Raw genomic sequence first — 11,807 nt, forward strand, 5'->3', positions numbered from 1 at the left:
TAAGGTGTGAGGTCAATAGAGAAGGAGGGAAGAGAAGTTTAAGATGTTTTGCACCGTGCTAAGAATCTAAATCCCTTAAGAGTTTTACCAGAGGCTACAATAAAAATCTGAATTGCTTTTTAATTCTTTTTGGTGATTGGATGTGTTTCTTTTGAATGTGATATCATGCTGAGGTGGGCCACAAGGCAGCTCAGCTTCATAAATTTACATTTGGGGAGTATTGTCTAGGATTGTGACCCTAAGGTGCAGCAGTCAGCTGCTCCTTGATTTTGATCATCATTCTGGATCTAAGTCAAGTGAACGTCTTCATCACGACTGTTACATTTATAGGGCAAAAAAGTACACCAGCTATATAAAGTAGAGACTGGACACAAGATAAACACAAGATAGAGGAAAATGACAAAGACTGCTAAGAATCACAACTTTAGTGAGAATGAGATGTTTGGAACTAGATGTACCTGACAGAGACCTATATCTATGCAGCTTGGCATCTCTTCCTCCCATTGGCTGATGAGACTAGGATAAAGGAACGTAATAGCTAAGGTGATGCCCAGAGGAAAACAGGAAGGCAAAGAGCAGAAAAGGAACATGACGGCTTATTTTTCTTGTTATGTGGCATACTTGCTATGTGTGAATACTCTAGTGACATGGCCAGAGTACCAATTTAGCCCCCTTTTGCTTGGGAATAGACCCACCCAACAAATCCTAGGGCATTGGCATCCAGAGGGCCCAGCCCTGTAACCCAGCCAGCTTCTGAGGCTCTGCTTCACACTCTGCATCTGTCCCCCTTATTTACTGAGACTAGACCTTTCTCCTATTTTCCCTTGTCTCATTTTCCATACAGCATTCCTAAAATGATCTGGTTCTGAATCTAAAGCACCAATAATCTCCTCCTTATATTTTCAAGTTCTGCTACTAGTCCACTCCCCCAGTTCTCACCCACTCTTGGCTCTCAAATGTCTGACCTGGAACTTGATGGGATCAGCCACACCCCTTGATCTCTGCACCTGTTTCCTATGTTCTTTCATCCTTCTCCAATGCTTCCCCCTCCCTCTAGGCTCAGACTCCCTGTACTCTCAGCAGACTTCATGCCAGTGCCTCTGGGCAGCATGATGTAATCCTATGCTGAAAGCCTTGACATACATGGTATCCTCAACAATAGTGGCAAAGGGCCTTGTATGATGGCATAACTCAGCTCCTACGGTCTGGGGGCTATGTTTAATGTATGGCTAAGGCTAAAATGGGAGGCCTTATACTGGGGACAGGATCATTTCTTGTAGGTAGAAGGCAGGGACCCACCTGAAGGGTGAAAGAGCTGGCAAGATGAAATCATCCATGTGAAGTGCTGGTCAAGAGATGTGAAGTAACAGACCCAGACAAAAAAAAATGAAAGTCATGCCAGTCTTTTCTGGCTGCAACAGAGCTCTCCTAGGAAGGATGAACGGAGGGTTGAACCTTTAAGTGCTGAGAACACCCTTGCTGTAGTAGGATCAGAAACTTGTGCTGTGTAAGCTCAGCTGTTTTTTTGCATCTTGTCTCTGTTTCTAGTTTTCCTATAGTTTTTTGGTAAAGGCTTTTTGTAAATACCAGCCCACTTTGGCTGTGCTTAGGAAAATCAACGGAAAGCATTTCTGTCTTCTCCTGAACTTCAGGAATAACCTGTGGGGCACACAGTGGAGGCAGGAGCAATAACTAAGGTGAGAGCACCTCAAGTTTGTGGAACGAAGGGAGGAAGGAGCAAGAAAACAGCACCGAACCATTTGTTTTAGAAAATTCAATACTCTGGGTTTTTAATTTGTTCATATATTTGTTTTGGGAAATCAAATTTCTAATGGCTACATAATACTTTATTATATCAGCAAGGCCTTAGATTAAACATTCTGCTGTTTAGACCATTTCCCCACTCATTTCTATTTCAATAGCAGCAAGACAGGCATAGGCCAAACAGTTCTTTAGTGCCACAAAAGTTTCTCTGGGCCATCCCCACTCTTCAGCACTAGAGTATGCAACCAGGGAAACCCCAAGGTAAATCATTTGCTATGGTTGAACCACTAGTATTCAAAACACTCACCCATACCTAGCTTTTGCTCATCTTGAAGTAATATGGTTTGTTTCTCCTCTTCAGATTTGCTCTTGTGAATTTCACTTTTGCTTTCTGACCACTTGGTGTCTCCAATTAATTAAAGTCATTATTAGTTAGTATACTGCTGCCCAGGTGCTGTTTGTTTCTTAATCTGAAGTCATCTGTGAATATATTAAACTCTATTTTTCTTCCTCCTTCTCTCCTCCCGCTCCATCCCTCAAATAGGGAAAGGAGTCGTCACAAAGGCTGAGACATCAGTGTATGCAGTCTGTACACGGGCACTGGGCCTGCGGAGGGGGAATTACCCTCACACACAGTCCCAACGCCCTCATCCATCGCATCCATCCCCTTTCACCTGTTAGCTGATGCAGAGTGTAATTCAGGGTTAGAAATAATAATAATAGATTATCCAGTCCAATCCCCTAACACATCAGGAAAACGATTTATTCAAGGTCTCTGAATTAATAAGTGGCAGAAACAAAACTGAATTCACGTCTCCTAAAATCCACTACGTGTAGGTGGACAGTTCTAGATGAAGGAATGGGATACAATGGTTCTTGTTAAAAGTATTCATTCAACAAATGTATTGAGCATTTACGTACTTACTACGCGCCAGGCACTATTTTAGGTGCAGGGGATTCCGTGATGGAGGGCGCAGAGGAGCCAAAAATCTCTGCCTGTATGGAGCTTTCGTTCTCAAAATTTAAGTACTTTGCCTTGCCATCCTGGAAAAACTCCCAGAGCCCCGGGTAGGAGCGGTTGGGTCTCATACGGGAGGGAATCCCATCCCTTCTCAGCTCCTGTGCCATCTACAGTGAGGGGGCTGATTTACTGCAGAAGCCGAAGGGAGAGGGGAAACCTCCGTAGTGCCCTCCCGGGCCTCTGCATCGCCAGCGCCGGGCGGGGCCGGCTCCAGGGCGCCACTGTGCCCCAGCTCAAGTCTGGGATTATTAGCGTCGGCCTCTCTACCCTCTCTGCTCTCCTGCGGACGGCTGGAGGACAGAGAAGCAGGACCCGGCTGTAGCGCCCTCTTCTGAAAAAGGATTGCAGGCGGGTGAAAATCCTTCCAAGGCAGTCACTTCAGGGTTTATTCAGGATACTTCCAGCCTGGTGGAGGGACGATCTCTCCCAGACCTGAGGGTTTATGCAGCAAACTGCTCTCTCATGCTTCCCTATTAAATACTGCAGCCACACGCTCTTTCCAGCCTCAGCTGAGGTCACTGCAGCGTCCCCTCCCCGCCCGCCCCACCCGTCAGCTCAGACTCCAGAACCCCACTGCAGCTTCCAGATCATCCTCCCTTTTCTCTACTTCCTGGTTGCTATGGAGACACACGTCATTTACGTGCTGTGCGTCGCCTTGGAAACAGAGGAGCATCCGCGGCGCGGCTGGGAGACCCGCCCCTGCCGCTCCGACCACACTCGCGGGCGCTGCCCGTTGATGGCTGGGGGAGTCCCGAGGCGGACCCGCTGCTGGTCTCAGCCTCCACCCGGGCCCCTCCGCGAGCGCTTTTGTGACTCAGGGAACCGGCCGGCACTTGCTGCTCTGGCGGCCGGAGGGCGGTGCTGACACAGGCGCAATTCAGGAGGCGAGGAGGGCAGGGCGCTTTCGTCCTGGGGCGAGTCGGAGAGACGCTGGCCCTGGGACTCTCGCCGGGTGCTCGTCCCGCCGGCGCTTCCCGGCCTCCGCCCATCCAGCCCGTGCCCTTCCCCCGGGACTCGACTCCTCACGCCGGCTCCCCGCCCCTCTCGGGAGCCTCCTCTTCCCTCGGCTCCTCCTCGCCCCTTTGAGGACCTCTTCCCCTCCCCACCCCCTCCCCCACCCGGGACGCCGGGCTGGACCTGACCCACAGCCGCCGCCGCCCGTTTCTGCCATTCAATGGAGGACGGTCTGCTGGAGATCATGACCAAGGACGGCGGCGAAATGCCGGCACCTCTGGAGGTGTCCACCGTGCCGGCCGTGGGGGACGTGATCTCCGGGGAGTACAACGGCGGCATGAAGGAACTGATGGAGCACCTGAAGGCCCAGCTGCAGGCCCTGTTTGAGGACGTGAGAGCCATGCGGGGGGCCCTGGACGAGCAGGCCTCTCACATCCAGGTGCTCTCGGACGACGTGTGCGCCAACCAGCGGGCCATCGTCTCCATGTGCCGGATTATGACCATCGCGCCCCGCCAGGGCGGCCTGGGCGTGGTCGGCGGCAAGGGGAGCTTCCCGGGGGTCCCCCAAGAGACGGAAACCCCTTCGCCTGGGATCGGGGACGGCGGTTTACTGGGTCGCGATCCTGAGGACGAGGAGGACGACGACGAAGAAGAGAAGGAGATGCCCAGGTCCGCCACACCCACTAGTCACTGTGAGCGCCCCGAGAGCCCCTCTGCTGGTCTCCTTGTGGGGGACGGGCCACTTGTGGAGCCCCTCGATCTGCCCGACATCACCCTGCTGCAGCTGGAGGGCGAGGCCTCTCTGTGAGGGGACTCGGAGGGGGCGCTACTTTCCTGGGCTGGCTTTGGGTTTCCGAGTGCATGACGGAGGGGACTGAACTGCGCTGTGCAGCGTGCTTTACTCCGACCGCTGCTCTTGTGGGTCAGGCAGAGAGAGACTCCCTCAAGGAAGGATTATAGGGTGAAGGACTTTGGGAGCATCAAGAATTCTTTCTGCCTAACCAAGCGAGATGTAGCAAACTGCGAAAGGTGAGGTTCCGGGAGAGGAAGCGCCCCACCTCTGGACTCCCATCCATCCCCTACCCTGCCCTTTCCCCCTCCCCCGTCAACAGGAGAACCCCTGAATTGTGTAAATAAAATCCTGCTTTTTCTATTCTGAAAAAGGACTTATCTAGGACTATGGCAAATAATCTCTTAACGATTTACCTAGGAATTAAGGAATTGGGGGTATTCTGTTCTGGCAACAGAAAATTTACCCTTCTGCTGAAATCCAAGATATTCAGCGCTCTGCAGAAGCCTCTCCCCCTCACAGATCTCTGCGGCTGCTGATTGGTAAAGGAAGCTTGAGGAGGGAACTGCAGCCCTAGGAATCTGGGTGAATGGGGTTCAAGGGCCCCTGGGCTGGGAGGAGCTGGCTGTGAATGTGCATGAAGACAATATAGCTCAACCTCTAGGATTTTGCATGCAGAGCGGATCCTGCCTTGTCACTGACTTCACCTGGGATTGCTTTATCCACTCACTGGGGCTTAGAGAACAAAGAGCCCAGTTCACAGGCAGAGACTTGGGGGTGCTCAGCAACAGCCCAGATTTAGGGGACGTTTGAGGGACTCTTGGGGCCGCAGCCAAAAACTGTCTCTCTATTGGCTACACCTGCTTAACTTCAGTTCCTTTTTCTGTCAATATGTCCCTGCCCGCTGCCTCTCGGTGTTGCCTCCATAATGTCCTGTGTGTGTTATGTGTGTCGACTTGTGTAGTAGTGTGTGAGCCCTGAGGGGCAGGGCTTGTGGCTCTCGTGTTAGGTTCAGGGGGCTTCAGACCCTGTTGTGAGCCCCAGGCTATCATGGCACTTTCTCCTCTCTTTTCTTCTTTCCCCCCACAACCAGGGCATGGAGCATGTGGCTGTCCTGAGGTTCTTAAATGATGTGCCTCCCACCTCAAGTGGTGACTCTGTGTGCCCTTTCTCCTCCTCTTTGTATTCCTTCTCAATGCTTTCCTTGGTGTGAACCTTAATAAAGAGGCGTCATCTCCCCTCCTTGCTGACTGGTACTAGGGGCATGTCAGGGTGGGGCTTCTGGGCCCACTGCATGGACCAGGGCTTCCCTCCTCTCTCCTTGCCTCCAGTTTCAAGGAGTTAACCATCCCTGTCCAGGTTGGGACACACATTGCCAACTCTATCTGCTTTCCCTTCTGTCCTGGACCTTGACCTCAAGCTGGACTTGGGAAGGAGAGAGTATGTATTGAGACTCCCAAACTAACAAACTAACAAGGGTTTTTAGTAGCCAGAACTCAAGATGTACAAGAGACTTCTTTGCAGTGAAGCACCTGACCCCTGGGAAATGGTTTCCAAATCTGAGTCCTGGAATGGCAGGCATGCCACCTGTTCTATGGGAGGGTTAAGGAGGTGGTATTATTTGGGAGGGATTGCCGGGGATCTCTGGGAGTAGAGTGACACATCACAAAGGAAACCACAATAACTGCCTCAGGCCTCTAGTGGAGAATGCTGGTAAGGTGTTCCCCAGGGAGCTTAGACTGACATCAGCTCTGGTCTGCTCCCTTGGGCATTGGAGATTTCCCAAGGCTGCCCCAAACAAAATTTGGGAGAAGAATGAGCTGGTGTGCTGGGTGTGTGCATGCATGTGTGCATATGCATGTGTATGTATGAGTATGCATGTGTATGTGCTCGTATGTGTGTATGTGTGTGTGTGTCTGTATTCTTGCTGTTGGTTGCTGCAGAGAGGTGGAAAGAGCTCTGGAATGACAGATCAGGGCTTGAATCTGTTCCAACACCGAATGACTGCTTGAAACTTGGTTTCCTGCTTGAGACTTAGTTTCTGTGTAAAATGGGGACAAAAAGTTGTTGGGGAGAAAAATAGCTAAGACCCCTAGGAAGTCTTGTGCAAATGTTAGTTTTCTTATAGTTCTCTTGGGATGGGGAGGGGGTGATGATGGTGACTGGCTCTTCTAGGAAAACAAAACTACCTAGGGAAGTTTCTAGAAACTGTTTTTTTATAGTCTCCTTTCCTATCTAAAGAACCATTATCCTTCAGGATAGTCAAGTGGGGGGATGATGAGATTCCCAAGCTGACATGGGCCTCTTCATCATAAATGTCTTGTAATTATGGGCCAAAAAAGGTCTTGGGGCCCAGGCCCATATACACAGGATGACCAGAGGAAGCCTTGAGTTGTGCAGTGTTTGGGGCATGTATGCTGGGGCCCTAGAGAGCAGAGCTAAAGTATATTAGTGGGGAAGTGTCTCTGAGGGCTAGGAGAGAGATTCCTGTTATAGTTCTGGCATTCAGCACCAATAACAACAATGACAGCTATCACTTATTGTGCACTTACTGTGTACCAGGCACTGTGCCCAATTTTATCTCCCAACAACCAACCATAGGAAGTAGGCACGATTATTATTTCCACTTAACAGTTTCAGAAACAGACTCCAAGACTTGCTCAAGGTCGCACAGCTAGTACTTGGCAGGACCAGGAATTAAACCCAGGTCTCTGACTTAAAGAACCCTAGATTGGAATCACTCATTGCTCTATTATTTGGATCATCAGAGAAGGAGATCCCTTATTTCCCCCATCAAGAGTCCAAGAGTCCTGAAAAGGAAATCATGTTAGTTTTAGTCACTTTTCACCTTCTCAGCTAGAACAAGAAATTGCAGTTTGGGTTTTGGTTAGTGACCCTTCTCAGAGTGTAGTGATGATAATACAATAATGGCACTGAGAAGATAGCCTTCTGGACCTCCTCCTTGAGAGGAAGAAGCCGATGCTCCTAGATATTCCCTAACACAACTCCATTCTTGTGCCTCTTTGCTGTTCCCAGGAGCTCAGATTCTGCAGAGTCTGACATGAATCCCAAGGCAGCTTAACCCTTTAATCTCGTAGAAAGGTCTGATTGAGCCCTTTAACCCTTGACTCCATTTCAGTTCCCCTTCCTATGCCCACTGTCCTAAACGTGTATCAGTCCTTTAGCCCAGGGCCTCCTAGAAGTTCTCTAGCTATTCCTCCCAAGTCCAAATACATAAAAATCTCCCCAGAAAAAGTGATTCTTCAGCTTTCTTCAGGCCCTTGCACCAGCATCTTACAAGGATCCAGCACAGGTTGGTCTCCCACCTCCATCTTCCTCGCTATTCCTCACTCTCGTCTTGCATTTCTCCTTTGGAACGCTCCTGATGAGTGAGTTTCAGGTGAGATTCCTAACCCTGGACCCATGGATGGAATACCACTGCACTTCAGGGGGCTATAGCCCCTTGAAATTGAATGCAAAATCATGTAAGTACGTACATTCTCTAGAGAGAAGATCCATTGTTTCAACTTAATTCTTAACGGTAAAAATTAAGTGAAAAGGTAAGAATCACTGAGCTAAAGGGTAATGAGGCTTTTTAACGTGAAAAATTCCAGAGAAGGAATGACTCGGCCTGAGCTGGTACTGGACTGAACTGGCAATACATCCTTGCCTTCTGGGACCTCCAGAGTATTTTCTACACTGAACTGAAATCTTCACGTAAATCTGATTACTTACCACCAACTCAACAAATTCAAATTATACTGACACCCATTAGAATGTGCTAAGAGTCCTGTCTCCCATCACTTCCAAGTCTTCTAGCACTTGGAGTTTGCCAGAGCACTGCCGAGGTACAGAGGTGAGGCGGTCCCCTCCACTGCTTTGTGCTGCCCTTGATGTGTGGGGCCAACACAGCACTGCGTGTGACTCATCATAGCTCGTTCAGTTTCTGGCACTCCTGTCTCTCATCAGTCTAAGGGAAATCTCTCAGGGTTCGCTCTTAACCTCAAAATGAAAACACACACAACTTCGTGGAAATAAGCTACAACTTTAGCCTGGTACAACTAAAATTAGTTCTAGAGAAACAGTTATTTCTCTAAGAGATGCACTCTGGCCTCTAACATAAATATGCAGTTTTATGTGACCTCACTATCACCACCGAATATGATCCCTGCTTGATATGTATAACAACATAGCTCACCTAGAAGTTTTCCAAGGACCAAGGAACAGTTCATTCCCAAGTAGACTGAAGTCTGTTCTTCTTGCCAGACAGAAAACTGCATCTTTGAAAAGACAGGTTTTCCTAAGCATCTTTCCCCAGCTACATGCCTGGGAATAGAAATTTGGCCAAGATACTCTGCTACAATAAGAAATGATACAAAAGTAAGAAAGGAAGACTCTTGAATCCTTTATTCCAGCTACCATTTCCCCCCCACTTCTAGACTGTCCCCAGAAGGTGAATTCCCTCAGAAACAGCCTTTCTGCTTGGAAGCACTGTGCTTATTTATAGAAGGAAGCCTGCCCTGTAGATAATGCCTAATGGTGCCACCTGGTGAGGAATAGGGACATTACAAGGGGACCCTCAAAGTGAATTTATGGCTTTCAATTAGGCGAGCACTACCAAATACTTACTCAAGGCCTGGCTGTCTGCCAAATAGTGGGTGGTGGGGGCAGACCGGGGAAACTGAACAAATAGAATTTATTTGAAGAATATAAAAATCAACTGCAATGAACTCCTAACTGGTTTTGCCCGGCCTCTCACACACCTATAATCCTACAGATTAACCTTTCTAAACTACAGCTCTGAACACTCATTCTCCTCTGAAATCTGCATCATGCTGCCATTACCTCCTGGATTAAGCATAAAATCTGGTGGTAGGGGGAGTCAAGGTCTCCTGTACTAAGGCCCTGGCATACTTTTTTAGCTGTACGTTTCACTTCCCAGGTACATTTTCTAGCCACTATCCCATCAGTTGGAAGCCCATATCCAGTCAGCTAGAAATGATTCCTAAAGATATCTCAGCTCTTTTAATCTCTGGATGAGTCTACTGGATGTGTACCCCCTGGCCGTTGATTCCATTTCTCTTCATCATTCTTCCCAAGTGCAGTCAGATACAAATCTCTCCTCCAGAAAAGGGATTTCTGCAGCCTCAGTCACTGGCACCAGCTTCTCATGGGGTGTCCAGCAAGGCTGCTTTTCCCTGTTCTCTCTCCTAAGCTACCTGTAAATGGGAAATCCCCAGAAATAGCATGGAAAACTTTTTGATTATGAATTTGTGATTTTATTTCTAGAAATTGAGTTTATAGCTTTCATCAAATTCTTAAAGGGGTATATAAAGCCAAGAAAGGTTAACAAACCCTATAGTCAAAATATGCTGGTCACCATTCCCCAGAAATACCCATTTCCCTCCATCTGATTCTTTGTTCATTCTCTTTACTCTTTCTACTCCATTCTGTCTCTGCCAGTTGGAATCCTACCAGTTCTTAAGGCCCTTCTCAAATGCTCCTTCCTTCATGGGTCCTTTCCTACTGTGATCTCTTCCGCCTTTAAATGTCCAGATCTTTTTGTTCATATCTCTTTATGGGACAAGTACTATATTTTTACTTACTTTTATTTTAAGATTTTATTTTAAGATTTTAGAGGTTGAAATAAAAAAAATGTCACTATCACTAGAATCTTCAAAAATGTTATTGCTGAAAGAAACCTTGGTGATGATCATCTAGCCATTTTATATATAACTCAGATATCTGAAGAGACTGCTCATGTCTCTTAGAGATCTGATTAAATTTGGCCCCAATTCAAATTCCAAAATCTTGGAATTCCACAACATTCCATACAATTTCTGCAGTGTCCTATGGTTTATTTTGCTTTTGCTTCCCTCTGTATCCACACCCCTGAGTCCTTGCAAGTGCCTCAGTTTGACTCCTTATCAACTCTGGGACACATAAAGACACACTTTTACTGGTTTCCATAAGAAATATAACTCTACTATGCATTTTAAAATTTTTACTCTCAACTTGAATAAAAAAAGAGAGTGGGGAGTGATGACAAAGAAAGTTCCCGTGGAGGAGCTTATGCCTTTCACAGGCTCCTCCACCCTCTCCTTCTTTTACTCTCTTCCTCCTCCTGCCTGCTCCAGAATAACAAGGAAATTCTTCCACTTATTTTGAGAAAAATAGTTTCACATTTAGTCCCCTGGGTGGGGAAAATTTACCTTCTTTCTTTCCGAAGTACTTTATTAAAAAGTATAGTCTCCTTCTAAGAAGACTTAAGTGAATAAATATTAATTATGTCATTTCCTATAACTAAAGAAATAGATGGGATGACATGCCAAGCTTGCATAGTTAATGACAGCATTAGGACCAGAATCCTGTTCATCTGAATTATAGATCAGTAGGCTTTTTTCCCCCGTTAAATAGAAACACACCTTACTCTGCTATAAGTGGTTACAATGTGCTGAGGGAAGCTTATGGTGGCTTGGATTTAGCTTTGAGAATAAGAAGGGAAAGTCAAAATTCCTTCTAGAGAAAGTGACTAATTCTTAGAAACATGATGGAAAAAGACATCCAAAAAGGGAACCATGACTGCCAGCAAGTATTTACCAACTGCCTACTATGTTTCATGGAAGGTGGGAGGCGCTGGGTTAGATTCCAAGAAGTCATGGTCCCTGCACTTCAGTTGCTCACTATCTAATGATGAGATAGCGATATGTTCTTGTATTAAGACAGAGTGCTTCTCAGAAAATTGGAGGGAAAATTTGTTTTCTGTGAGCATTGTCAACTGAATTAAAAAGACTTCAATTTTAAAATGGGAATGATGTGTATGTGCTGGGGATCAGGGAATGGGGATGACAAGATAAAATGGAGAGGACAAAAGTGAAAAAAAAATGCTGAGAAGACCCACAAAATTGTATACTACAGAGGACATCAAGTATGACATTGGAAGAAAAGCAGTAGCAGACGTGGCATCCTGTAATTCTCCAGAAAAAGTAAGTAGAAAGGGGTTGGGAAAAAAGCACTTATGGCCTCTACACCAATGCACAAAATACAGGTAATGGACAAGTAGAACTTGAGATTTTATACAATGAGGGAAAGCAAATCTCACAGATATAAAGAGACCTGGTTGGATGGGACTCCTGGAACACAGCAGTGAAAAAGGGGCAGTACATTGCTCCAAAGAAACAGAACTGGGGTCTGATATGCAACTGGAAAGGAATTGCCAGTCACGTGACACACACGACTTGTTCATGGGGAACCTGCTTCTGGGACGGAAGCAGCAGC

At 47.1% G+C, this 11,807-nt stretch overlaps 2 protein-coding genes across 4 annotated transcripts in view; one reads left to right on the plus strand and one right to left on the minus strand.

Moving 5' to 3' along the window:
- Positions 1–2,342, minus strand: part of ASB8 (ankyrin repeat and SOCS box containing 8) — a 30,814-nt gene extending 28,472 nt beyond the window's left edge. The window contains exon 1 of one of the 3 annotated variants that reach the window (XM_070621144.1): positions 2,078–2,342. The gene's annotated coding sequence lies outside the window, so the exon portion shown is untranslated. Of the gene's footprint in view, positions 1–965; positions 1,103–2,071 lie in introns of those variants that run through there. The other 2 variants (XM_070621147.1, XM_070621149.1) reach the window with 2 other exon arrangements.
- A 1,084-nt stretch (positions 2,343–3,426) lies between these two features.
- Positions 3,427–5,771, plus strand: CCDC184 (coiled-coil domain containing 184). The gene has a single exon (XM_070621151.1). It carries the CDS (start codon positions 3,960–3,962, stop codon positions 4,545–4,547), a length of 588 nt encoding a protein of 195 aa, XP_070477252.1. The 5' UTR covers positions 3,427–3,959; the 3' UTR covers positions 4,548–5,771.
- Positions 5,772–11,807: the final 6,036 nt, after the last annotated feature.

Source organism: Equus przewalskii, chromosome 5 (assembly GCF_037783145.1).
Source record: "Equus przewalskii isolate Varuska chromosome 5, EquPr2, whole genome shotgun sequence".
In the NCBI taxonomy this organism is placed as follows: domain Eukaryota; kingdom Metazoa; phylum Chordata; class Mammalia; order Perissodactyla; family Equidae; genus Equus; species Equus przewalskii.

Bases quoted from the DNA above. Each gene is read 5' to 3' on its own strand.
- CCDC184 (XM_070621151.1), top strand. From the start codon at position 3,960: ATGGAGGACGGTCTGCTGGAGATCATGACCAAGGACGGCGGCGAAATG.